Raw genomic sequence first — 24565 nt, 5'->3', positions numbered from 1 at the left:
CCACCGCCGCCTCCCCCTGACTTCCCCTACACCCACATTTTCGTCTTCACGTCCCTCCCTCCCCACACTTCAGGCCCATTTCTCTTCAAATTCGACTCCCACCTTGCACGCCGAGATCTGGCCCCTCTCCGCTCCCATGTTCGCTCCCCTCGGTTTCTGTCACAGACCCCCCCCCCAAAATCCCCCCCCGCTCGACGCCCCCCACAGGTGAAGGGCCAGTCTCCTCGCAGCCTCCTCCCCGCCCCTCCCCCGCACACCTGGCGGCCCCCTGCCCTCCCCTCCCCCTCCGGCGCCCCGCCTGGCCCACAGCCGCCGCCGCTCGCTCCCGCACGCCCCCACGCCGCCGCCGCCCGCGCGCCGCGCCCGCCTCGCGCCCCTCGGCGTTTCGGTCCTCCCCCGCCCGGCCCCCCCCCCCCGCCCTCCGCGGGCCCGCTGCACTGTGGGTAGGCGGCGGCCGCACTGAGGAGCCCGCGGCGGCGGCGGCGGCGGCGGCGGCGGCGGCGGCGGCCGCACTCGCACTGAGGAGCCGGCGGCGGAGCTAGGCTGCGCGCGCCGAAGATGGCTGAGAAGCAGAAGCACGACGGGCGGGTGAAGATCGGACACTACGTGTTGGGCGACACGCTGGGCGTCGGCACCTTCGGCAAAGTGAAGAGTTGAGTATGCGCCCGAGGCCAATACGCGGGGCTGTCCGCTCGCAGGAGGCCGGGCCGAGCGGCTGGAGCCGGGCGCCCAGGGCCGCGGGGCGGGCGCGGGCCTGGCGGCAGGTGGAGCGGGCCCAGGAGCCCCGCGAGGGGGGCGGGGGGCGGCGGCGGGGACGACGGGAGTCCCGGGGTCTGTCGGGCGCTCGCGGACCTCAGTGCCCGGGTCGGTGAAACCGGAGGTCGGACTGTTGGGCAGGGTGCCTTCCAGCTGAGACGGTGTGGGCAGCCGCGGGGAGTAATACCTGGTGCTGGTGATTGAGTTCCCAGCGCGCCAGGTGCCCTGCTGGGTGCTTTACTTGTGATCTCATTTAATCCTTACAGCGACTCGGGGCAGGTGTTGTCCTCACCTTGAAGGTGAGAAAACGCGGACCCCTAGAGGTTTGGGAACGTGCCCAAGGTCACACAGAAATTGGCAGAACCACGATGAAGTGTAAAATGTCTTCCAGTTCTGGCTAGGCCGGGGAGGTCCCTGCCATCTGACTCCTTCGTGCGCCAGGACTCGGGCGGGGTCGGTGGGGTCTACGCCGTGGGGCGGGGTCCGGGGGCCTGGAGGTGGGGGCGTGAACGCAGAAGGCCGCTGCATGGGCTCAGGGCTTAATTAGAGCTGGAGGTCCGAGGGGTGCTTGCCCGGTGGAAAGAAGCCTGGGAAGGCTTCTGGGGTGGGGGGAGGTTCCTTGGTGTTGGACCTTGGAGCGTGCGGGGCTGAGGAGGCCAGAACTGCTAAGACGGACTCTGCGGAGGTCTCTTTTCTTGGTGACAGGAATCCCATTTTGGGTGTAGAAAAACAGGCTGTTTTTGAAATAGTTTTAACTTGTTACTAGTTAAGTATTGAACTTTCCTCCTTTTGCGGTTAATAACAGTCACATGGGATTTAATTAATCTGCCCTCTCTCCTGAACTAGAGCCAGCTTATTAATATTTTACGGTTGATTGTTATAAATTCAGAATTGTAAGTCAAACGTTAGCTTTTCTCTTTTTGCTGTAAAAATGTTGGGTAGGCAGTCTGGAGATTGTATCTCAGGCCTCTATTTCCTTGTAAAATACGTATTTTAACCTCAAGTCATGGGTGTTAAATAGGTAGAAGGAACTCATTCATTCCTGTGGCAAAGATCAGCTCCTATCTACTTCCACGTATCTGAAGCTCTTCTCTTGGGAAAACCCTTCCTGAGCACCTGCACTGTGCTAGACACTGTTCTCGGCAATGGGGATACAATAAGGAGCATAAACCACATTCAGATCTCTCCTGTGGAGCGTATATTCCAGTAGGGGAACACAAAAAATAATCAGAATATATACGTAAAATACATAATATGTTTAGTGCTACTGAGAAAAATGAATCAGGGAAGGGAGAATGAGTTTTGTGAGGTTAACAGTTTTCCATAAGGTGATCCGGCAAGGTCTCACAGGCAAGGTGGTATTTGTGTAAAGACCTGAAAAGTTTATAAAAATCTTTGAAGTCCTATGTGGGCCATAAAGTCCTGGGGTATTTATGAAAGACTTTATAAGTAGAGTGGATAGCTAAGAGAATATATTTAGAATGAATATAGGAAGATCCAGGCATTAGGTTAATGCCTGAAAGGTTACCTGTCATTAAATATCATTACTGAGGACTGCTGTGTTACGATATTATTCAGTTACTCAAGCAAACTGTGCCTTTGCCATCTGGGTATGTACACTCTCAAAATTACATAACTTACCCTACATCCTTTCAAACTGTGTTAAAATGTTTGTCTTTTTTAATTCTTCTGTACTCTGAATGTAGACTAAAACACCCATCAGATCAGTTGGCCCATTGTCAAGGACAACCTAAATCTCTTTTTGTATATGTTCTTGTGCTGCTTCCAGCCACTGGCTTCTTAAATATAAACCAATGGAAGGTACGTTGGTTTATGAGAAATCCTTTTACTGGAGCACCCAGTCTAATGGGCATCCAATCAGAGGCGTGTTTTTAACACTACGTTAGAGCCTCTCTAATGTTATGCTGTGATTTCCTATCCAGGATTAGAGTTAGTACCATTGTTCAATAAAAATGATGGAAGTTGCTGCAGTTCAGTTATTTAATTCTTCAGGGGACAAGAAATAAAAGTACATGTATTTTTAAAAGTAAAAATACGCCTTTTTTTGTGGTATATTGTACATATCATTCACCCATTCCAAGTGTACAATACAGTGATTTTTTTTTTTTTTGTAACTTTACTGAATGATGCAACCGTCATCATAGGTGCAACCAACATCAATTTAAAAAAAAAAATTATCGCCACAGTAAGGTCCTTCATGCTCATTTACAGTTCATCTTTGTTCCCACCACCAACTTCAGGAAACCCTGAATCTGTTTTCTGTGTGTATAAACTTGTTTTCTCTGGATACTTCTGATAAATGGGATCATTCAATATGGAGTCTTTCATATTTCCTTTAACAATGTTTTTAGGTTTATGGATGAGATAGCATGTGTCAATAGTTTATTCCTTTTTATTGCTAATAATATTCCATTGCGTGGATATGCCACCTTCGTCTATACATTCACAAGTTGTTTTTGGTTTGGGACTGTTAAAAATAATGCTACTACAAGTATTTTCATGCAAGACTTTGGGCACATGTTTTCATGTATCTTGGTTAGGCACTGAGGAGAAGAATTGCTGGGTCCTATCGTAGTTTCATGTTTAGCTTTTTGAGAAACTGCAAACTATTTTCAAAAGTGGTTGTACCATTTTGCAATCCTACCAACAGTGGATGAGGGTTCTCCCTTTCTCCGCATCCTCACCAGCATTTGTTGTAGGCTGTTTTAAAGGCATTCCAGTGGTGTGAAATGATGTCCCATTGTGGCTTTAATTTGCATTTCTTTAATGAGTAATGATATTGAACATCTTTAGGTACTTATTAGTCATTCATATATCTTATTGGGTGAGATGTCTGTTCATATCTTTTGCTTATTTCATGAGCTGAATTATAAGAATTCTTTGTAAATTCTGGATTTGAGTCCCTTATTAGATGAAGTTTGTAAATATTTTCTCCCAGTCTTTTTCATTTTCTTCATGTGTCTTTTGAAGTCTAAAAGTTATGAATTTTCATGAGGTCCAATTTATTGACCTTTTTTTTCTTTTTATGGACCTTGCTTTTGGTGTTATAGCCCCGAAATCTTTGCTTTAGATTTCAAGGATTTTCTCTCATGTTGTCTTCTAAATATCTTCTAAATTTTATTGTTTTAGCCCTTACATTTAAGTATATGACCCATTTTGAGTTAAGTTTTGAGTATGGTATAAGATGAGGTTTTAAGATCAGCTTTTTGAATGAATATCCAATTGTCCCAGCACAGTTGAAATGTATATGTTGAAAACACATGCAGTTTTAACTGTTACATAATTTAGACTTTGTAAAGTTAATTTTTACTAAAAAACTTAATAATAGATGATTTAGTTATATATATATATGTATCTTAAGATTTTATTTATTTATTTGTCAGAGAGAGAGACACAAGCCCGGGGGGTGGGGGGAGCAGCAACAGAGGGAGAAAGCATGCTCCCCTCTGAGCAAGGAGCCTAATGTGTGGGACTCTATCCCTGAGATCATGACCTGAGCCGAAGGCAGACACTTAACCAACTGAGCCACCCAGGCATCCCATAGATGATTTAGTGTTTTTTTTTTTTTTAAGACTTTATTTATTTGACAGAGAGAGACACAGCGAGAGAGGGAACACAAGCAGAGGGAGTGGGAGAGGGAGAAGCAGGCTTCCCACTGAGCAGGGAGCCTGATGTGGGGCTGGATCCCAGGACCCTGGGATCATGACCTGAGCGGAAGGCAGATGCTTAACAACTGAGCCACTCAGGCGCCCCGATGATTTAGTTTTATATGGCTCTAAAAACATGGAGATGGAGGAATGAATAGCATTTTTTGCCTTTTCTCTTAACTGTTAGGCTAGTTGTAGATTTTGAAAAATTTAACTGCCCTTGTTGATGTACCAATTTATAGACTGAAGTTAGGTACAATAAGTGAAAATTCAGAGTGGCATAATTTTCATTTGATTGCACTCATTTCAAGGTATTTTTATTTTTATTTTTAAAGATTTTATTTGACACACACACACAGAGAACAAACTGGGGATAGTAGCAGAGGGAGTGGGGGAAGCAGGCTCCCCACTGAGCAAAGAGCTGGATGCCAGGGCTTCATCCAAGGACCCCAGGATCATGACCTGAGCCAGAGGCAGATGCTTAACCGACTGAGCCACCCAGGCACCCCTCGTTATTTTTAAAAAAGTATGTAGAAATCCTCTATTTGCTGTTAAATAATGAAAGGCTTATTTTAAATGTTCTAAACTGATTTTCTTCATTCTGTTGTTTTGCTAGATTACCAGTGGAGTGCTATCAAAACAAATTATGGGGGCTGACAGAATTTAAAAGTAATGTTTTTTCTCTACTTAAATTTTTTCCGCACGTTGATTTAGTTCATACTCTTTTCAGGGTGGGGTAGAACTGCTGTTTAAGAGCTCTTGTAATTAGACTTGTTCAATTCTTACCTAATTAGTAAAGGTGATAGAAATGATAGAAGAATAGATTTGTTGCTTGTGTTATACAAAGACTGGTTCAAGAAAAATATACATAATATACTGCTAATTACTTATTTAAAAAGAAGCCTGCTTTTTCAAGGTGAGTACTGATAGATTTGCTTTATGAAATATTTATTCATCAGAATTGTACACCAAGGGGTACTTTGTAATCACACTAGCCTCTTTCTAGCCAGCAGAGTCTCACCAAGGAATTACCTTCTCTGTTTTTCAAATAGTTACTTGGATGACCCACAGAATTGGCTTTCAAGAAATTAAGTATATTACTCATTCCTCACTTATTTTTGAGATAACAGGAAAGATAAACAGATGGACTTTTTATTACATTTTTTTTTTTAAACAAGGAGTGTTAACCTTCTTTGAAATACCAAGTTCCAAATGATAAATTGAATTTTGGACAACTACCTGGGTAGTTGGTGGACCTGAATGTTGTACCTGTGGCATATTGGGCCCTTGCTGTGATTTTTTTTTGACTTCCATGTAGTGTCACGGTCCTGAATAAAACCTTTAACCTCTCTGGGCCTTTTTTTTTTTTTTCTCCTAAAGGAGAGCACTGGAACATGTAATGTATCAGGTCCTTTACAACTTTATCATTAAACTGATTTTTTAAAAAGATTTAATTCCCCTAAATGGATATTTTTAAATTGTTCCTTCTAGATTAATGGAAATTTGAGTAACTGAAGATCAGAGCTGAAATGTCCATGTAATGGAGAAAAGAAAAGGGAAACACATTTGTAACACTTTAATGACAAAAGCTACAACTTGACTCAGTTTTTGTATTTTAAATACTATGTGATGCACTTGATTTTATGTATTCCCCAGAGTAACCCTGAGTTTGGTATTATCTCCATTTTACAAATGAAGAAATTGAGAATCTATACCTTAAGTGACTCGCCCAAGGTCACAGTACTAAGTGGCAGAATTGGCAATCATAACCAGGATTTTCTGACTCCAGAATCTGTGCTGTATGCAATGTAAAGTCAAAAGGCATAGGGCATTATCTTGAGTTTCAAATCTATAAGACTGCAATCTTACATGTCTGTAGATATTTAGCAATAATTGAAAAAAATATTTAAATGTCTTTTTTTAGTTCACATTGAGATAGACTAAGTCCCCCCCCCCCGGAAAATCCATCATATACACATGTGATTAAAATTTATATTTTCATATTCCTGACTTTTATGCCTCAATTTATTTTCTTATATGGTTGAATGTGCTGAATTCTAACAATATTAACCCAAATTTCTTGGAAATACCAGGTAATTCTTTTTTTTTCTTACTATGAAAGTAACCCTGACTAAAGATTACCAGTAACCTTTAGTAACCAGAGTAAAGAGAATTTACAAAAATGATTTGATGTCCAAGAAGGAACATACGGTGTAGGAAGGCATTAGCCCTGGATTTTAATTCCATTCCACTACGAGTTATATGGCTTTGGGAAAACTATTAAGCTTCTCTGAGCCTCTGTTTCCTCCTTTGTAAAACGGCAATAACAACACTTGGTCTACCTACCTTCTAGAATTTTTATGAGGATTAAATTAGTCGAAGTACATAAAATGGCTTTAAGAATGATAAATTGCGGTACAGATAAGTGGCAGTATCGTGGAGATGACTAGGTGCATGGCTCTTGTGAGTCAGTTCTGTAACGTGTGGAGTGTTAACTGTTCGCTGTGTTTAGAAATGCCTTCAGTTCTGATAGAGACATTGAGACAGAGCTGTAATAATCTGCCAGTGTACTTTGGATGCGTGCATTGAAGAAAGTTCTAAATGACTAACTTATTTTTGTTATGTGACACTTAATTATTAGCTTTTTATTAAAATCCAGTAGTCCTTCTTGAATAAGTCATGTAATTCCCCCCCACAAATGTGAAAAATGAATAAAATAAGAATGAAAAGGAAATAACAGTGAATGTTCATTTAAGTTACTAGCTGAATTGATTTTACGTTTAAAATTATGCAAGTTCTAAACGAGTGGTAAACAGTAGTTCCAAATAATAAAGTTATATTTCTTCTCACATACTAGAAGGTTAGTGTTGAATCAAAATCAATACAATGATTCTCTCAAAAATTAGGTAAATATTCACTTATCTTGTCATCCATGTTACTTTTCCTTAAAGTATTTTGTAGTATTTGTAATGGTGAGACTGCCCCATTTAGTCTTCCAAGATTCCTATGGTTTCCTTGATGACAGGGAAAGCATTTTGTAGAGAAAGTAGTTAATTTTTTAAAGTCAAGCTGGTAATTTAATCTGACTTACAGAAAATCTAATCACAAATCAAAAGTCTCTTAATTCAGCCTTTTTTTTTTTGCTGACTTAAATATCATTTATGTGATTTTGATATAGATAACTTGGTCCTTAATTTCTGAATGGATTTTGTTCATTTTGTGTAATCAGTTCACTGACTCTGAAAAGATATTTTCCCATAAGAAACAATGTTATAAATGGGGGATAGGTTCAGGGTAAGTCCACAGGGACATCGTGGTATATAGTACAAAGAACACTGGATTTGGAAGACCTGGTGTGGAACTTTTGCTGTGCTGTAAGCCAGCTGTGTGGCCTTAAATCAAAGACTTGATCTATAAAAAAGGAAATAATAACACTTGTTCTCTTACACTGTTATGAGAAAAATATGAAAAAAAATGTAGTTAGTACTCATAAGTACTTAACTCTTATGTAATCTTATGTAATTAGGTCCTGTTATGTACTTTAACTCTCAATTGCTGAATTCTGAGAATAACCTGTGATCTAGTTCTGAGACCAAAATTTATTTAATGAGGGGGGAGGAAGAGTTTACTATCTTCTTCTTCTTCTTCTTTAAGATTTTATTTATTTATTTGGCAGAGAGAGACACAGCGAGAGAGGGAACACAAGCAGGGGCTGCAGCAGAGGGAGAGGGAGAAGCAGGCTTCCCGCGGAGCAGGGAGCCCGATGCGGGGCTCGATCCCAGGACCCTGGGATCATGACCTGAGCCGAAGGCAGACACTTAAGGACTGAGCCACCCAGGCGCCCCAAGAGTTTACTATCTTCTGTTTTTTGTTTTTCTCAGGTCTCCTTTTATATTTCATTCTGATATGTTCAGAAAACTCAGTCTCTAAATACTGCTTACTGTCATCCTCTCCTAGACACCACTCCCAGTACATATGTGTGAACGTGTAATTTATATTCCAGATCCCGTGGCAGCGATCACAGAGCTCTTGAAAGAAAGAGGCAAAAGTTAGGAGAAGGAAGAGAATATGAACAGCAGCTGGCAGTTTTTATTTATGGGATTTTTGAAGTTGACCATATACCTCAATTACCTTAGTTCTTTGGACTTTGATCCGTTTCCCATGCTGACACAGCACTGCTTTATCTAGGGTTTTTTTTGTTTTTTGTTTTTTTTTTTTTTTGTAAAAACATGCCAAAATACTCATTTATCTTGTCATCCATGTTAGTTTTCCTTAAAGCATTTGGTAGTATTTGTAATGGTGACACTGCCCCATTTAGTCTTCGGAGATTCCTGTAGTTTCCTTGATGACAGGGAAAATATTTTGTAGAGAAAGTAGTTAATTTTTTTAAGTCAAGCTGATAATTTAATTTGACCTAGCGGAAGATCTAATCTCAAATCCTCTAAGACATAATGAGTAAGTGGGTGGCACAAGACTCCTTAAATAGTGAATATGTTATAAATAGAGCAAATCTACCTGGTATGTATTAGACACAAATATAAGAGCACCTTGAATCAGGTTGATTTTTATGGATTTTTATTTATGAAATGACTGAAATGCATATATAAAGCAATGTGTTTATTTTGAAATGTAGTGAACCATTTTATTTTTAGTATAGTGTATTAAGGAAAGAATTTCAGGCAGCTCTTATCTCTGCTAATAATAGAAACTTTTTCACCCCTTTAAGGGAACAGTATTCTTGCTTAAGTGCTGCCTTATGTTTAACCATGTTTGCCTTGCCTCTGATAAATTTTACCATATTTCTTTAGACGGTGCCTTTGTTTTTAAAGTGGTAATAATCCTTTTAATTCTGCCCTTAGATTTTTTTATTTTTTTAAAATTATTTATTTGAGAGAGAGAGAATGAGAGAGAGCACAAGAGGGAAGAGGATCAGAGGGAGAAGCAGACTCCCTGCTGAGCAGGGAGCCCGACATGGGACTCGATCCTGGGACTCGAGGATCATGACCTGAGCCGAAGGCAGTCGCTTAACCAACTGAGCCACCCAGGCGCTCTGCCCTTAGATTTTTTTTAAACAACCTTTTATATGGTTAAAGAGATTATCCTATCTTGCAAGAAACATGTGTCATTCTGCATGCCAATGTGTTGACTTACTAAGATGCTCTTTTCAGAATTTTTTCTTCATATTATTCATGTAATTTTATGTATTATCAAAAACATGAGTCATGTGTTCTCATTTAACATCACTCAACTCCTAAAGTATAAATTAGTTACAAGGCAGTTATATAGCTGTCATAATTGAAAATCATGAATTAAAAATTTTAAATATACCATAAATTTTTTCCACATTCTTACTTTGCTTGATAAATACCATAAATATTAGTTAATTTCATTTTCTTTTTAAATGTTTTTGAGTATGACTTGGCACTATAAAGTATTCCATAATTCACTTCTCCCAGACTTAGTTAATGAAATAATAAAAACTATATATATTTAACATTTATTGTGTTTAGTCATGTTGGATTTAAAGCAAAATATTTTTACTTGTGGCAATGACACTACTACAGATGATTTACTAATTTAAAATAAAGTGGGAAGTAATCATCAAGAATTTACTTAAATGAGTCTTGTCTCATATTTGAATTCGAAGCCAAATATATGTCTACCTTTTACTCAGATTTACACCAGGATGTACTTAGTGCTCTACTAATTCACAGTTAGATAATATAACAGGTATACTATATGCTGTAAACTTGATTTCAGCAAGAATTTGACTTTATGTCTTACAGTAGCTTTGTGGATAAGATGAAGAAATGTGCTCTATATGGCTTATTGCTGCTGAATAACTATTCCCAAGGAGATTAGGTGTCATCCTAAAGGGAAATCTTGGACATTGACTCTAATAATAAGGTTAGTAATATTTCTTATTTGGGCTGGTACAAGGCTAGATGAGGTGATTAATAGACAAATTACAGAAGCAGAATTTAAATTTATATTGACTCTTGGATTGCTAGGCAAAACCCAAGAAGGTGAAATTTAATAGGGACAAGTGTCAAATCTAGCACTTAAGTTAAAAATAGAAAACAGGTGCATAAAAGTAGAACAGTTGATAGTAGTTCCTGAGATGCTGAAGTTTTAACTGACCACAAGCTTAGGAATTATATGTTTTGAATGCTTTAAATGTAAAAATTGTTGTTGGAATGGAAACGTGTGTTAATTGGTAGTTTTAGAGGTAGCATAGTTCCTGCTGTACTTTGGATTAAGCTAAAGTTTGAATATTGAGTTCATTTTTTGGTGCTACAATTTGTTAAACTTAGCCAATTACATTTCATTCAGAGAATGACCAATAAGGGGAGCCCCAAAAGAATGCCATATGAGATAGGGTAAAGGAAACATTTTTTATACTATTAATTAGAACATGTATTTTAAGTGTGATAGCTGTTTTTAAATAGCTAAAGTACCATCATCTAGAAAGAGGCACCATATTCAGTGATGTTTTGAAGGATACAATGTGACCATTGGGTGGATATTTTAGGGAGGCAAATTATAGTCCAGAATAATGAGGATCTTACTATCAAGGAGCTTGTTTAAGAATGGTACAGCTGGGGGTGCCTGGGTGGCTCAGTCCTTAAGCGTCTGCCTTCGGCTCAGGTCATGATCCCAGGGTCCTGGGATCGAGCCCTGCATTGGGCTCGCTGCTCCGCGGGAAGCCTGCTTCTCCCTCTCGCACTCCCCCTGCTTGTGTTACCTCTCTCACTGTCTCTGTCAAATAAATAAATAAAATCTTTAAAAAAAAAAATGGTACAACTGGGGTGCCTGGGTGGCTCAGTTGGTTTAGTGTCTGCCTTCAGCTCAGGTCATGATCCCAGGGTCCTGGGATCGAGTCCCACATTGGCCTTCCTGCTCAGTGAGGAGTCTGCCTTTCCCTCTTGCTCTCCCTCTGTGCCCTCCCTCTCCCTCTGTCTTTCAAATAAATAAATCTTAAAAAAAAAAGTAATGGCACAACTCGTACTCCAAATCAGTTAGATTTCTGTCATTGACATATTAGCTTCTAGATGGTTATCAAGATTCTTACTACAAAATTTCAATTTTTAAAAAAATATTTAAGAGTGTGTGCATGTGAGCATGACTGGGGTGGAGGGCAGAGGGAGAAAGATAAGCAGACTCTCTGCTGAGCAGGGAGCCTGATGTGGGGCTTGATCCCCGGGCCTGGAGATCATGACCTGAGCCGAAGGCAGATGCTTAACCAACTGAGCCACCCAGGTGCCCCACAAAATTCCAATTTTGAATGGAAAGTTGGCATAAATAATTTATAAAATGTTTTTTAACTTTAATATTCTATAATTGCCAAAATAGTTTTTCTAATGTGATTAATTTCCACACCTGCTATGACTTCAAACTTGTATTAAATCAACCTTATAGTCAAGAACAATTAAAAAAATTATAAAACCTGTAGAAAATACAAAAATCTATTTGAAGTCAGCCAGGACTTTGGTGGTCAGTATCTTCCAGTGAGAAGAAAAATGCATTGGAGTAAGTCTGTTATTTTGTTTGGCTTTTCTGTTTGAACCATTTGCTAATTTGTCATTATGGTACAAGTAAGAAGCCAAACAACAATGGCTGAAAGGCAGAAAAGATAAGCAGAATTTGAGTCTTGGGGAGAAAGCTGTTGGAGTTCACAACTTACTAAGGATGAGAGCTGCTGGTAAACAGTGGGTTTGTGGTTGCAACCCTCTGAGGACCGAAATCCTTTTTAGAATCAGCTTAATTGCACACTTATTAAGATGATCTGCCTCCTATCTTTATTCTTTGGAGGAAAATCAAATCAGCTGGAGCTTCTACAGTTTTTTCATGTACAGTGTTGAACATTCCAGGAGACAAGGCCAAGATAATAGAAACAGACTCATGGGTGATTCACATGTTAAAGTTACCAGACATGCACTTTAACTGTGATTAGTATGTTGAAGATGGAGAGTTGTATCAGAGATCTGGAATCTCTAAAGAAAATAAAGGGAATTCTGTGACTGGAACATATAATAATTGAGTTAGGACTCCATGGATGCTTTAACAGCAGATTAGATTCTGTTGAAGAAAGAATTGGTGAACTAGAAGTAGGTCAGAAGAAATATCCTGACTGAAGCATAGGGAGACAAAATGATAGAATGTGTAAGAGACCTATAGAAAAACAGTGAAAAGTCTAACATGTATTTTTGGGACGTGTAGGTAAAAAGATCCTTGTAGGCTTAGGACTTTTTTTTTCCTGTGGAAAGATGACATCAGGTTTACCTTCTTTTGATATAGTTTTTCTTATGATATACCAAGATAAATGTGATTTCTCAGTTCTGTTACCGTAATACAAGTATTTATTTTGAAAACGACCTGTGATTATTGAATTACATCTGGACTGAGAGGTCTCTGAAGGGACATGTAATTCTCCAAGGAACTATATTACTACTTCATTGTTCCACCAGCATAAAACTTGTACAGAAAAAGATATTCCAGCTTCCCTTTATGATGTCTCTTCTAACTCAATCCACCCCCTGTGGGAGGCTTAGAAGCTGCATGAATGGGCAGTTATTTGATGTGGTTACTGTTTGAGACACACAAATGCTGGAATAGATTGTATCCATTCATGTGAGTGTCATCCCCCACAACCTACTCTGTGTGTGTGATGTGGGGTTAGGGAAGCAGGGATTAGATGTTTTAAGAACTGAAAAAGATGTATTTGATTCGGCCATACTGATAAGCTGTGTTTCTAGTCCTAAATCTTTCTAAAAAACCTAAGTAAAACTGGTGTTAGATCACTACCTATTGTGTTCTGTGAACATGAATGTTATTTTGAACCCAAGACTACTGATGATTATATAGAGTGGACATTATGCAGTTCCAGAGGGAGGAGAGAGGGAATGGGGCAGAAGCAGTATTTGAAGACATAAGAGCAGAAAGTTTTCCAAAACTGATAAGCATGTCAAGCCACAGAGTCAGAGCTCTGTGAACCCCAAGCGGAATAAATACAGGAAAATAATTCCTAGGTTCATCATTTGAAAACTGCTCAAAACTGGTTCCCTTTGCTTGAGGCTTTCCTATACTGGAGTGGACTGCATCTGTCTATGCAGAAATGAGAGAAGATGTTGAGAGAAAATCTTAAAAGTATCCAGGAGATGCCATCTTCAAAGGAACAATAAACCAATTTTCTCAACAGAGCAAGGAAACAGTAGAATGATATCTTCAGAGAGGTGAAAGAAATGAACCACCAGCCTATAATTTTGTACCCAACAAAAATATCCTTCAAAAATAAAGGCAAAATATATTTCAGATAAGCATAATTTGAGAGAATTTGTCACCCGCAGACCCACAGTAAAGGGAGCAATCAAAGGGGATTCTTTCAGGCAGAAAGAAAACGATGCTTCCCCAGATGGAAGCAGGAGGAAATGAAGAGCATTACAAAGGGCAAACATGTGGGTAACTAGATACTGACTATACAAAATAATGTCTTGTGAGATATAAAATATATATAGGAATAAAATACAACAACAGAAAGAGTGGGAGAGGAAACATAGAGCTAGTGTTCTGAAGTCATTGATTGTCTAGGAAATGGTAAAGATACTAATTTATACTAGATTTCTGGTAAGCCGGAGATGCTTGTTGTAATCTCTAGGGTAACCACTGAAATGAAAACCTAAAGGTCCTAGAGATAAAAAGTAGTTTGGTTCTCATTTTGTTTTGGAATGCTGTCATTTACTTTTTTTTTTTTCAGAAGATTCTAATGTATTTTTATTTAGAATTGTGTAGAGTTTGTCATCTTTCTATCATACATATAATATACAGTATATTCAATATCTGATAACTAACATAACTTACTGACCAATTCTAATACTGAACACAGACTGTTCTATATTAACAATAAAAACAAAACCAGTGAGTTTATCTTAGAAAATTTAAATTCAGGTCATTATTTCACAATCTGGAAATCTGAGTAATCCAATTTTACGATGACTTTCTCATTCCTGAAGTTTGCTCTGTCGACGTGTGATTTGGGACTTCCTCATGTCTCAAGCCATTCCTGCATATGATGCACTTTGGAGATGGGACCTTGCAATTGTCCTTGCACTGTGCCCTGGTCAGTGTTCTGGACCCAGCCAACCAATCCCAGCTTTTTACCCTCAGCCTGAGTGTACTTGCGGAAAAATACCCCTTGGATCGTCCCAAAAATTTCATAATCCACTGATATCAGGGTGTCCCCTTCTGCCATGTTCATGCCCACACCCTCCTCGTTCTCCTCTCGGGCGCCTGTGACTACACTGGTGACCAGCACACCCTCATTTACTTTGCTTTTTAAGTAAGCTCTACTGAAAAATACTTTAACGTTTTTACAGTGTAAAGCCAGTATAAACATGAGTTTTAAAAATGAAGCTGAATACAACATATTATGTAATCAGTTCTCAAACAGGTTAGCTGAAGAACAAGTCTTTGCCAAAAATTCACATCTTTAGGCTTTCCTGATGTATTAAAAATAGCACATTTTCCCACCTCCACCCTGTCACTCATACTGTATTTTCATCGTTCTCCATTATATTACCATTATATGTTGTTTATATTCTCCACCTGAATGTAAGTTCCATTTATACGTGTTTTTTCAGCATTTGGAGGAATCCCTAGTACACATTAGGTACTCAGAAAATATTTGTCAAGTGAATGAATGAACAAATGGATGCTCAGACCAACAGGGTAAAAACAACTAGGAGAAAAAGATCTTGAAGGATATGGGTTTGTTCTCTCAATAAAAATAGAGTGTTGGGGCACCTGGGTGGTTCAGTCGTTAAGCGTCTGCCTTCGGCTCAGGTCATGATCCCAGGGTCCTGGGATCGAGCCCCACATCGGGCTCCCTGCTTGACGGGGCCCTGCTTCTCCCTCTCCCGCTCCCCCTGCTTGTGTTCCCTCTCGCTGTGTCTCTGTCAAATAAATAAATAAAATCTTTAAAAAAAATAAAGATTTAAAAAAAATAGAGTGCATGTTACATACTGTATTATGGGACAGTTTCAGTCTGTGTTTTATTTTCTTGACATTTGGCAGCTCTTGATGAATACCTTTAGTCTGTCTGATCCACAGCAAAGGCTACAGCCCCACTCCAGCCTGCATTTTGACTGAACACAGCAATTTTTCTTACTTGATTCTTCTCATCCTTTGTCCCTCCTTAGCCTATCGCTGTTAGGTTTCATCCCTTTAGGGCCCTAATTTCTCAACTCAAGTGCTGGAGATAAAAGGATTAACATGCAGTAAGCACTCATGTTATGTTATAATCAAGAGAGGCTGGTTGTTGGGAAGGTGGGAGGTAAAATAGTGTGAATTTTGAGCTTGGGCACTGCAGGCAGGTATAGCATCTTGCCACTCACTGTTGTCTAATCCCTAATTTCTTCATCTGTAAACTGGGTGTAATATTTACTTTATGAGTTCTGGGAATTAAATAAGACATATAAAGCACTTAGTAGTACTTGTTTAATCAGTGGTAGATAAAAAGGAATAAAGTCTTCTTGCTTCCTGTTCAGAACTATCCTTAGAGACCTTTAAAGGGCTTTCAGGGAAAGGAAATTTGGAGAAAAGCAATGAGTCTGTGTTTTGTTTCACCATGGGTGAAGAAGAAAGGAGCCTTGTGTTATTTTGGCAGAAGTCTGGAGATGGTAGAGGTCAGAACATCTGTGCCTCAGAAGTCTCTCCTGACTCCAGAGGGAAAACTCTTGGTACAGTTGAGTAGGGGTGGCTGTTGCCTACTGGGGCCCTGCTTGCTGACACATGTGGTGCTTCTTGGACCTGTCATAGCCTAAGTATGGATACAGTGTCATCCATACATTCTTCCTTAACTTTTTTATCAAGCTCTACTACACGTACAAGAGGTACATACATTCTAAATGATTTTTTTTTTTTTACCTAAATCCTCAATGGATAGTCACAAAGTAAACAAACACAACCACTAAAGACACAAAATTACCAGCATCCCACAGACCACCAATTTGGGCCCCATTTTAGTTACTGTTTCCATCCTCCACCCCCACCAAGGGTAACTGCTATGGATACAGTGTCATCCATACATTCTTCCTTAATTTTTTTATTAAGCTCTACTACCGGTACAAAGAGGTACATACATTCTAAGTCATTTTTGTTTTTTTACCTAAATCTTCAATGGATATTCACAAACTAAACAAACACAACCACTAAAGACACAAAATGACCAGCATCCCACAAACCACCAATTTGGGCCCCATTTTAGTTACTGTTTCCATCCTCCACCCCCCCCAAGGGTAACTACTATCCCATTAGTTTCGCCTATTTTTAAACTTTGTAGAAACAGTTTTGTTTTGTTTTAACATTTTATTTATCTGACAGAAAGTGCAAGCAGGGGGAGCAGCAGAGGGAGAGGGAGAAGCAGGCTCCTCCCTGAGCAGAGAGCCCAGTGCGGGGCTTGATCCTAGGACCTTGGGATCATGACCTAAGCTGAAGGCAGACGCTTAAAGGACTGAGCCACCCAGGTGCCCCTGTAGAAACAGTTCTATTTGTGCCTGGCTTCTTTCACTTGAGCTTATGTCTGTTGCAAGTTGCAGCATATAATTGTAATTTGTTCTTGTTGCTGTACATTATTACATTAAGACTATACCATTATTTATCCATTCTTTTTTTTTTTCTTTCACTGCGGAGCTTGAACTCATGACGCTGAGATCACGACCTGAGCTGAGATCAAGAGTCATATGCTTAACCCACTGAGCCACCAAGGCACCCCTTTTTATCTATTCTGATATTGATGGTCCTGTGGGTAGTTCTTACATTTTGGTTATTATGAATAATGCTCCTTTACACATTCTTATACATGTCTTTTTTTCTATTCATGATATATTACTGTATAGATAACAGTCAAAATCATATAAATATTTTAGAAATGTTTTTTTCCTACTTTTCAGATTTTTGTCATTAATAGGGCTACTTTTTTCTTTCTTTTAAAGATTTTATTTGTTAGAGCACAAGCAGGGGGAGTGGCAGGCAGAGGGAGAAGCAGGCTCCCCACTGAGCAAGGAGCCCGATTCAGGACTTGATTCCAGGACCCTGGGATCATGACCTGAGCCAAGGGCAGCCGCTTAGCAGACTGAGCCACCCGGGTGTCCCACTAGGGCTACTTTTTGAATCATCAACTATAGTTTTCTAGAGTACCTATGCATTTTTGTTTTAAGTTATTTTGAATCTGTGAACAATACTATAACAGGTACCCACTAACATAACATTAGAGCTTTCGGTTTTTTCATTTGTCTTGTAGAGTTACACTTAGGAACTTCACAATGTTGTAAACACAAAATATATTGCTTTTTAAAAAATCTTTGATCTTATAAGGCTTATTTAAGATGATATTCTACATTTGTAAGTATGAAATCACTGTTCAGGAATAATTGTCATATTATCATATCCTTGATAGATATCCTTTTTGTTTACTAATTTGGTCAAGTGTTTTTTCTCAGCTAATGATTGATACATGTTTAGGCAAATGTGTCTTTTGTACATAGTCATTCAAAATAATTTAGAAATAACCTTTCTAAATATGAAAGTTTTATGAGACCTTGAATTTGAGAAGAAACTCTTTTTTCTGGAGTATAACTTTTGGTTTAAAAAAATCAAGTTTTATTAAAAAAATCAAGTTTTATTTGGAACATATGGTATGTCTTTGAGAAAAGGATTTTGTTGTGTGTTTTTTTTTTTTTTAGTCCAAGTGCTGTTTCCAGTCATTTTGCCAGTGGCAACAGAACTCTTTAAAAAACAGAACAATTGAAAAATGAGAAAGGAGCAAACTCTGCCCCCTGAGAATAGCTTTGGAGATAGCAAGATATTGAATCACAATTCTAACATTAATTTCTTATATGAATTTGGGTAAGTTTCTTAAGTTCTGTGATCTCAGTTTTCCCCACAAAAGTCCTTATGGCATTTAAATAAGAAAATGTATATAAAGTGGGGCGCCTGGGTGGTTCAGTCGGTTAAGCGTCTGCCTTCTGCTCAGGTCATGATCTCTGAGTCGTGGGATCGAGCCCCACATCAGGCTCCCTGTTCAGTGGGGAGCCTGCTTCTCCCTCTCCCTCTGCCTCTCTCCCTGCTCATGCTCGCGCTCTCTCTCTGTATCTCTGTGTCTCAAATGAATAAATAAAATCTTAAAAAAAATGTATGTGAAGTACTTAATACACATGTAGGCACACACGTACATACCAAGTGCCCAGTATGCTGTAAGCACTCATTATTATCATATGCCTTTGAGAAATACCTTTCTTTCTATTGATATCATAGCCACCTTTCTCAAAATTGCTTTACTTCCTGAGCCCCAAACTTGTCTGCTTCTTTCACCCTGCTTTTGGAGATTCACTCTGGTTCCTTTCCTCAGCACCCTGTACTTTTCCTTACGTTTCTTAGATCTTTGCTGCTGAAAGCCTAAGTGCATGGACAAGCAGAATAGAGAGCTTTTTATAAAGATCTCAAAGGTCTTGAGAACTCTATACATTTCTGCTGGTTATATACTTAGGAGTGGATCACTGAGTCAGAGTATACATGTTCAGTTTTAGTAGTTACTGCGTGTTCACCAATTTACACTTTCCCCAGGTGTTTGCAGTAATTTATATTCCCACCATCAATAGAAAAGTTCCAGTTACTCTGTATTTTCACCAGGGCTTGGTATTATCTGTTTTTTTAATTGTTGCTGGGTGGGCATGTTGTGATATTGTATGATATTGTGGTTTTAATTTACATTTCCTTGGTGACTAAAAATACTGAGCGCCTTTTCATGTGTTTATTGACTAGCTACAACTCCTCTTTTCCAAATTTATTTTCCTGGAAGACATTTAATTTCTTTTGAAATGACTAGACTTTAAGTAAATTGCAGTCCTGGTGCTGATGGTTATTTCTTCTATCAATACTTTTCCACATTTAGGAACTCCTGGAATGTAGTACCACAAGGGATTCCTTGAGACTTAAAATGTATAGATAATACTTTTTCTCTGACAGATATTTGTTTTTTCTCAGATATGAGAGATTAGCACACCCAGTTTGAATTCCCTTCTCAAATTCTAAAGCTGCAATATGAGTAGTGTATGAAACCTAAATTATATGTTCAAACAACCAAATATTAATGTCAGTCATGCATTGCATCCATACAGAAAGTAGTTACTGAACGTCAGTTATATGTCAGGCACTGTGCCAGATGCTGGGGATACAAAGATAAATGAGACACAGACCCCGCTATGAAGGAGCTGATTGGTTTAAAGAGGGAGATCAATAACAACAACCAAATAGGTAATTACAGCACTTGATGTTAAGTGCCATCATGAAGAGGAGCTGTGGTTGTACATTGGAGGGTCATTTAATCCAGATAGTTGAATTGTTGGAATGATGGGGGGAATGGGGATGGTGTTTAGGGAATGCTTACTGGAATAGTACTTGAGGTAAACTTCGAAAGACAAATGAAACTTGGGTAAGTGAAACATTGGAGATTGGTGATTAGGGACACAAATGGTTCACATGTTTAACTGAATTCATTTACTATGCTCAATAAAATTCTACTGAAATCTACTGAATGCTTGTCATGGACTAGATATATTAGCCTTGCAGATGAGAGAAAGCACAGCCCTGATGGAGAATTCAAAATGGTTCTGAATGACCAAAGTATACCACTTGAGGTGAGGGAATGGTGAAAGATGGTACTGGAAAGGTATGCAGATGCCTAACTGTGTATTACATAAATACTCTGTGTGCATCTATGAAGCTAAATGAAGCCTCCACTATTAGTCATTCACAATACCTCCTCGTTCCAATTTTCCAGCTAAGTGCAGAGAACATGCTAGGATAGGTTCTAGCTTTCTAGTATCAGTGGAACCTTCATTTTGTGTGGTACCATAATTTGACCTGTCTCCCAGAACTTCTGTCCAACACCATTATGAGAAGTTCTTGAATCTTTCCTTTGCTTTTTTTTTCAGTCGTCTTGCCTTACCTGCACCTGGAGGGTATACAGAAGACTAATCTTTCTTGCTATTGAGTATTTCATGATGTATCCCCAAATTTCCCCCTTGCTCCTTAAACCTAGGGCCAGTTTCAAGGTCTCACAGTAAGATCATTAGAGCCATGAAAGGAATCTTATAGCTAGGGTGATAAAAAAAATCCCACTGTAACTAGAAGACTATGTCCCTAGCATCTGGACTTGGAATTCTGAGTCCCACTGCACCCAACCCCAAGTCATTATTACATATAGTGTTTAGATTCTATAATACTTCTAACATAATAGTATTATTTTAGACATGAGTGAAATCTTCTGGGTAATCATGGGACGCAGTGTGCTCTGTAATCAATATATAATCGTTATGAACTAGGTTTTAGAATCAGACAGACTTGGATTTAAATATGGATTTAAAAAAAAGATTTTATTTATTTCAGACACACAGAGAGAGCACAAGAGGTTGGGGGGGGGAGAGGGAGAGGGATAAGCAGACTCCCAGCTGAGCAAAGAGCTTGACGCAGGGCTCGATCCCAGTACCCAGAGATCATGACCTGAGCCAAAGGCAGCTGCATAACTGACTGAGGCACCCAGGTGCCCCTTAAATACTGATTTTGTTTATTACTAGTCATTTTTAATGTCTGTAAGCCTCAGTTTCCTATAAAATTTCCTCATGGGTTGTTATAAGGTTAAAATGAAGTAATGTATGTAAAAATGTTTAGCATGTGTGCATATATATAGACATATAGCTGCTAGTTGTTCTCAGATTAGTGGAAAAGAACCGTTAACTATCCTCAAATACCCCCCACTAAGTATCACATAGGAGCTTGCTATCTGAAGTTTGTGCTTGCTTCTGAGAAAGACCTGGATTGCAATTAAATCCTGTAGTCATGGGGCACCTGGATAGGTCAGCAGTTAAGCATCTGCCTTTGGCACAGGTCATGATCCCGGGGTCCTGGGATCAAGCCCCGCATGAGGGACCCTGCTCAGCAGAGAGCCTGCTTCTCTCTCTCCATCTGCTGCTCCCCCTGCTTTTGCTCTCTGTCTGTCTTTCTCTCTCTGTCAAATAAATAATATCTTAAAAAAAAAAATCCTGTAGTCATGTTGAAGAATGATGCCCATCTCTTTTGTAGTCTCTCCTGTGCTTTCTTCCTTTCTTTCTTTTTTTTTTTTTTTTTAGATTTTATTTATTTGACAGAGAGAGACACAGCAAGAGAGGGAACACAAGCAGGGGGAGTGGGAGAGGGAGAAGCAGGCTTCCCGTGGAGCAGGGAGCCCGATGCGGGGCTCGATCCCAGGACCCTGGGATCATGACCTGAGCCGAAGGCAGATGCTTAACCAGCTCAGCCACCCAGGCGCCCCTCTCCTGTGCTTTCACTTAGAGACCCTCCTGAGGGATTTTAGTGTACATTTTTGTGGCCTAAATTTTAAGTCTGGTCATCCCAAATGCACCCTGAAAATTATAGGAAACTTCTTTAGCTACACTCAGTAATATGGTGATAGACTTGATTTTATTTGTTTAGGCTAATAATTTTGTGGGAGCATAGCACTACACATGCCATGTTCCAATGAGGTAATATTTTTCAAGTGCCAAAAAAGAAACCCACAAATTTTGTACATAGGTCAGGGACTTTGTATAGGAATAAGAAATATCACATGTAGCTATTGGGCCTGTGAAGCATATAAAATAAATTTTTCGTGGACTGAAGCTTTGTCTTTGCTGACATAGTTCAAATTATTATATAATATGTTCACGACCTTTACAGCAGAGGGACATTTGTGACAACCCTTTGCTTTTGTTTGAGCCGAGCAGAGAAATAGATCATAATTCAGGCCTAAAATAATACTTTGTTTTGTAATTGTTCCTTTTCTTTGTTTTACTAGATACAGTAATAATCATATATTAAAATTGAATGAGGAAGTAGTTACTATGAATTAATATGGAATATATAGGAAAAGAGTGTTTCCCATTATACTTGATGAAATTGTAGGGCCTGTGCTTGTAAAAAATGCTAGACTTTATTGGGAATAATACTAGAAATTTGAAAAATTAATTTTATCTTTGTACAAAACAGTCACGTATTTACAACTACATAACACAGTTATATGAAGTCCTACATGTTGTGCATCCAGAAAAATGTAGAGCTGGAAAACATCCAGGAAATGGCAACTAAAATCATCAGGAGACTAGAGTTGCTTAAAAGACTTAAACCCTTCAGTGTGGAATGATACTTAGGGGTATAATTAGAAAAATCTTAGAGTTGGAAGGGGAATTAACCTTAATCTAGTTCAACCTGTAACTTAATGCAGGAATCTATCGAATGGCAATCCTGACAAATGGGTGAGCTTCTTCTGTTTGAGTATTGGACAGTATATGCTGCTGGGTTTGAATACTGGCCTTACCACGTCATAGCTGAACAACTGTGGGAAAACCTTAACCTCTCTGTGCCACATTTTCCAGGCTTGCTAGTTATTGCCACTAGCTTTGTCCCTTGCAATAGATGAAGACTATGGGGGACCTGACCTCCAGCCCCCTCCCATCTACCATTGAGAGATGAACTGAGAATTGAGTAAATGTTAGTGTTGCACAGGCTGTGAAAAAGGTATACTCAGTATTTAATTTCACTCATATGTGGAATTTAAGAAACAAAACAAACAAGCAAAGGGGAAAAAACCAGAAAGGCAAACCAAGAAACAGACTCTTAACTATAGAGAACAAACTGATGGTTACCACTGGGGAGGTTGGTCGGGGGGATAGGTTAAACAGGTGATGGTGATTAAGGAGAGCACTTGTCCTGATGAGTGTTGGGTGATGTATGGAAGTGTTGATCACTATACTGTACACCTGAAACTAATATTACACTGTATGTTAACTAACTGGAACTTAAAACTTTAAAAAATTGGCAAAAGATTCGAACACTTTTTTAAATAAGAGATATGGATGTCTGATAAACACATGAAAAGATGCTCAACAGCATGAATCATTAGGGAAATGCAAATTAGGAGATGTCACTACACACCTAGTGAAATGGCTAAAAAAATGCTGACAAACCAAGTGCTGGGAAGAATGAAATAGAACTCTTTTTTTTTCTCAAAGATTTTATTTATTTGTCAGGGAGCCCGATGGGGGGCTCGATCCCAGGACCCAAGATCATGACCTGAGCCGAAGGCAGACACTTAACTGACTGAACCACCTCGTCCCCCAGTTATTCCCAGTTCTTCTTGAACAATATAAATCAGTTTCATTCTTCTGCCTGACAGCTCTTCACCTTATCAAATGTAAAATCCTAAAAAGCATAGACAGTGTAAGTATGGATTTTTTCCCATAAAATTCCATAGCTTTAGAGAGTATTTTGTATAATTTGGCTGTAATTTAGGAAAAGCAAAATGAAACACGAATGAGTGGTAAATTTGTAGAACTCTTTAATTAAAGAAATTGTGTGGGCTATGAATTTATTTCCGTTAGTTCAGGGATGGTAGTTGAGCAAAATTGGAAATTTGAAGTAAGTTCAAACCTTTTGAGTTTTAAAGAATGCTAAAATAGTGAATTAATTCTATTCAGCTGTGAATGGCAGACATCAAAAAAGAGTGGCTTAAACAAGATAGTATTTTGCTCTCTTACAACAGTCTGAGCAGGTGGTTCAGAATGTTGTACCCAGTGGCATCAAAAGCATGGGCTTCTCTCTTCTGTTGCTCCCACCTGCCTAACCCTGTCCTCAAGGTTCAAGATGGTGGCTTTGGAATTCCAGGCTTTAGGATGGAGAAAGGGATGAAGAATAAGCTTGTGAGGGACATTTCTGCTTACATATTATTGGCCAGAATATAGTGATAGGGCCACATCTAGTTAAAAGAGACGCTAGGATGCTGTCTCTACTCTGGGTAGCCATGTGCTCAGGTGTAATTTGGGAGTCTTTATGTCTGGGAAGGAAGGGTGGGATAAATACTGGGTATGACAGAACTACTCTGTTTACTTCTCAAGTGTTTAGTACAGTGCTTACCATAGTAGGCATTCATTAAATAGTTGTTCCATTTATTGCTTGTATTGATCTGGATATTTACTCTGAATACATGATAAATCATGGCAAATTTGTCTATCACTGGCATTTTTTTTATTGTTCTTTCTTATCTGTGTTCTCCC

General features: G+C 39.2%; 1 protein-coding gene and 1 pseudogene across 5 annotated transcripts in view; one reads left to right on the top strand and one right to left on the bottom strand.

The window, feature by feature from the left end:
• The first annotated feature begins 481 nt into the window (after positions 1–481).
• Positions 482–24565, top strand: part of PRKAA2 (protein kinase AMP-activated catalytic subunit alpha 2) — a 75003-nt gene continuing 50919 nt past the window's right edge. For 2 of the 5 annotated variants that reach the window (XR_012379469.1, XM_025871884.2), the window contains exon 1: positions 482–652. Coding sequence is in view for 2 of the 5 variants with exons in the window: in XM_025871884.2 (XP_025727669.1) it covers positions 559–652 (94 nt within the window). In the remaining 3 variants the exon portion in view is untranslated. Of the gene's footprint in view, positions 653–10210; positions 10332–18163; positions 18327–24565 lie in introns of all 5 variants that reach the window. The other 3 variants (XM_073896679.1, XM_073896682.1, XM_073896680.1) reach the window with 3 other exon arrangements.
• On the bottom strand, positions 14217–15164 carry LOC112824036 (acylphosphatase-1 pseudogene; annotated as a pseudogene).

This window comes from Callorhinus ursinus, unplaced genomic scaffold, assembly GCF_003265705.2.
Source record: "Callorhinus ursinus isolate GAN/ISIS: 27379988/994484 unplaced genomic scaffold, GSC_fseal_2.0 scaffold9, whole genome shotgun sequence".
Taxonomy (NCBI): Eukaryota; Metazoa; Chordata; class Mammalia; order Carnivora; family Otariidae; genus Callorhinus; species Callorhinus ursinus.
This window is presented reverse-complemented; position numbering and strand designations above follow the sequence as displayed.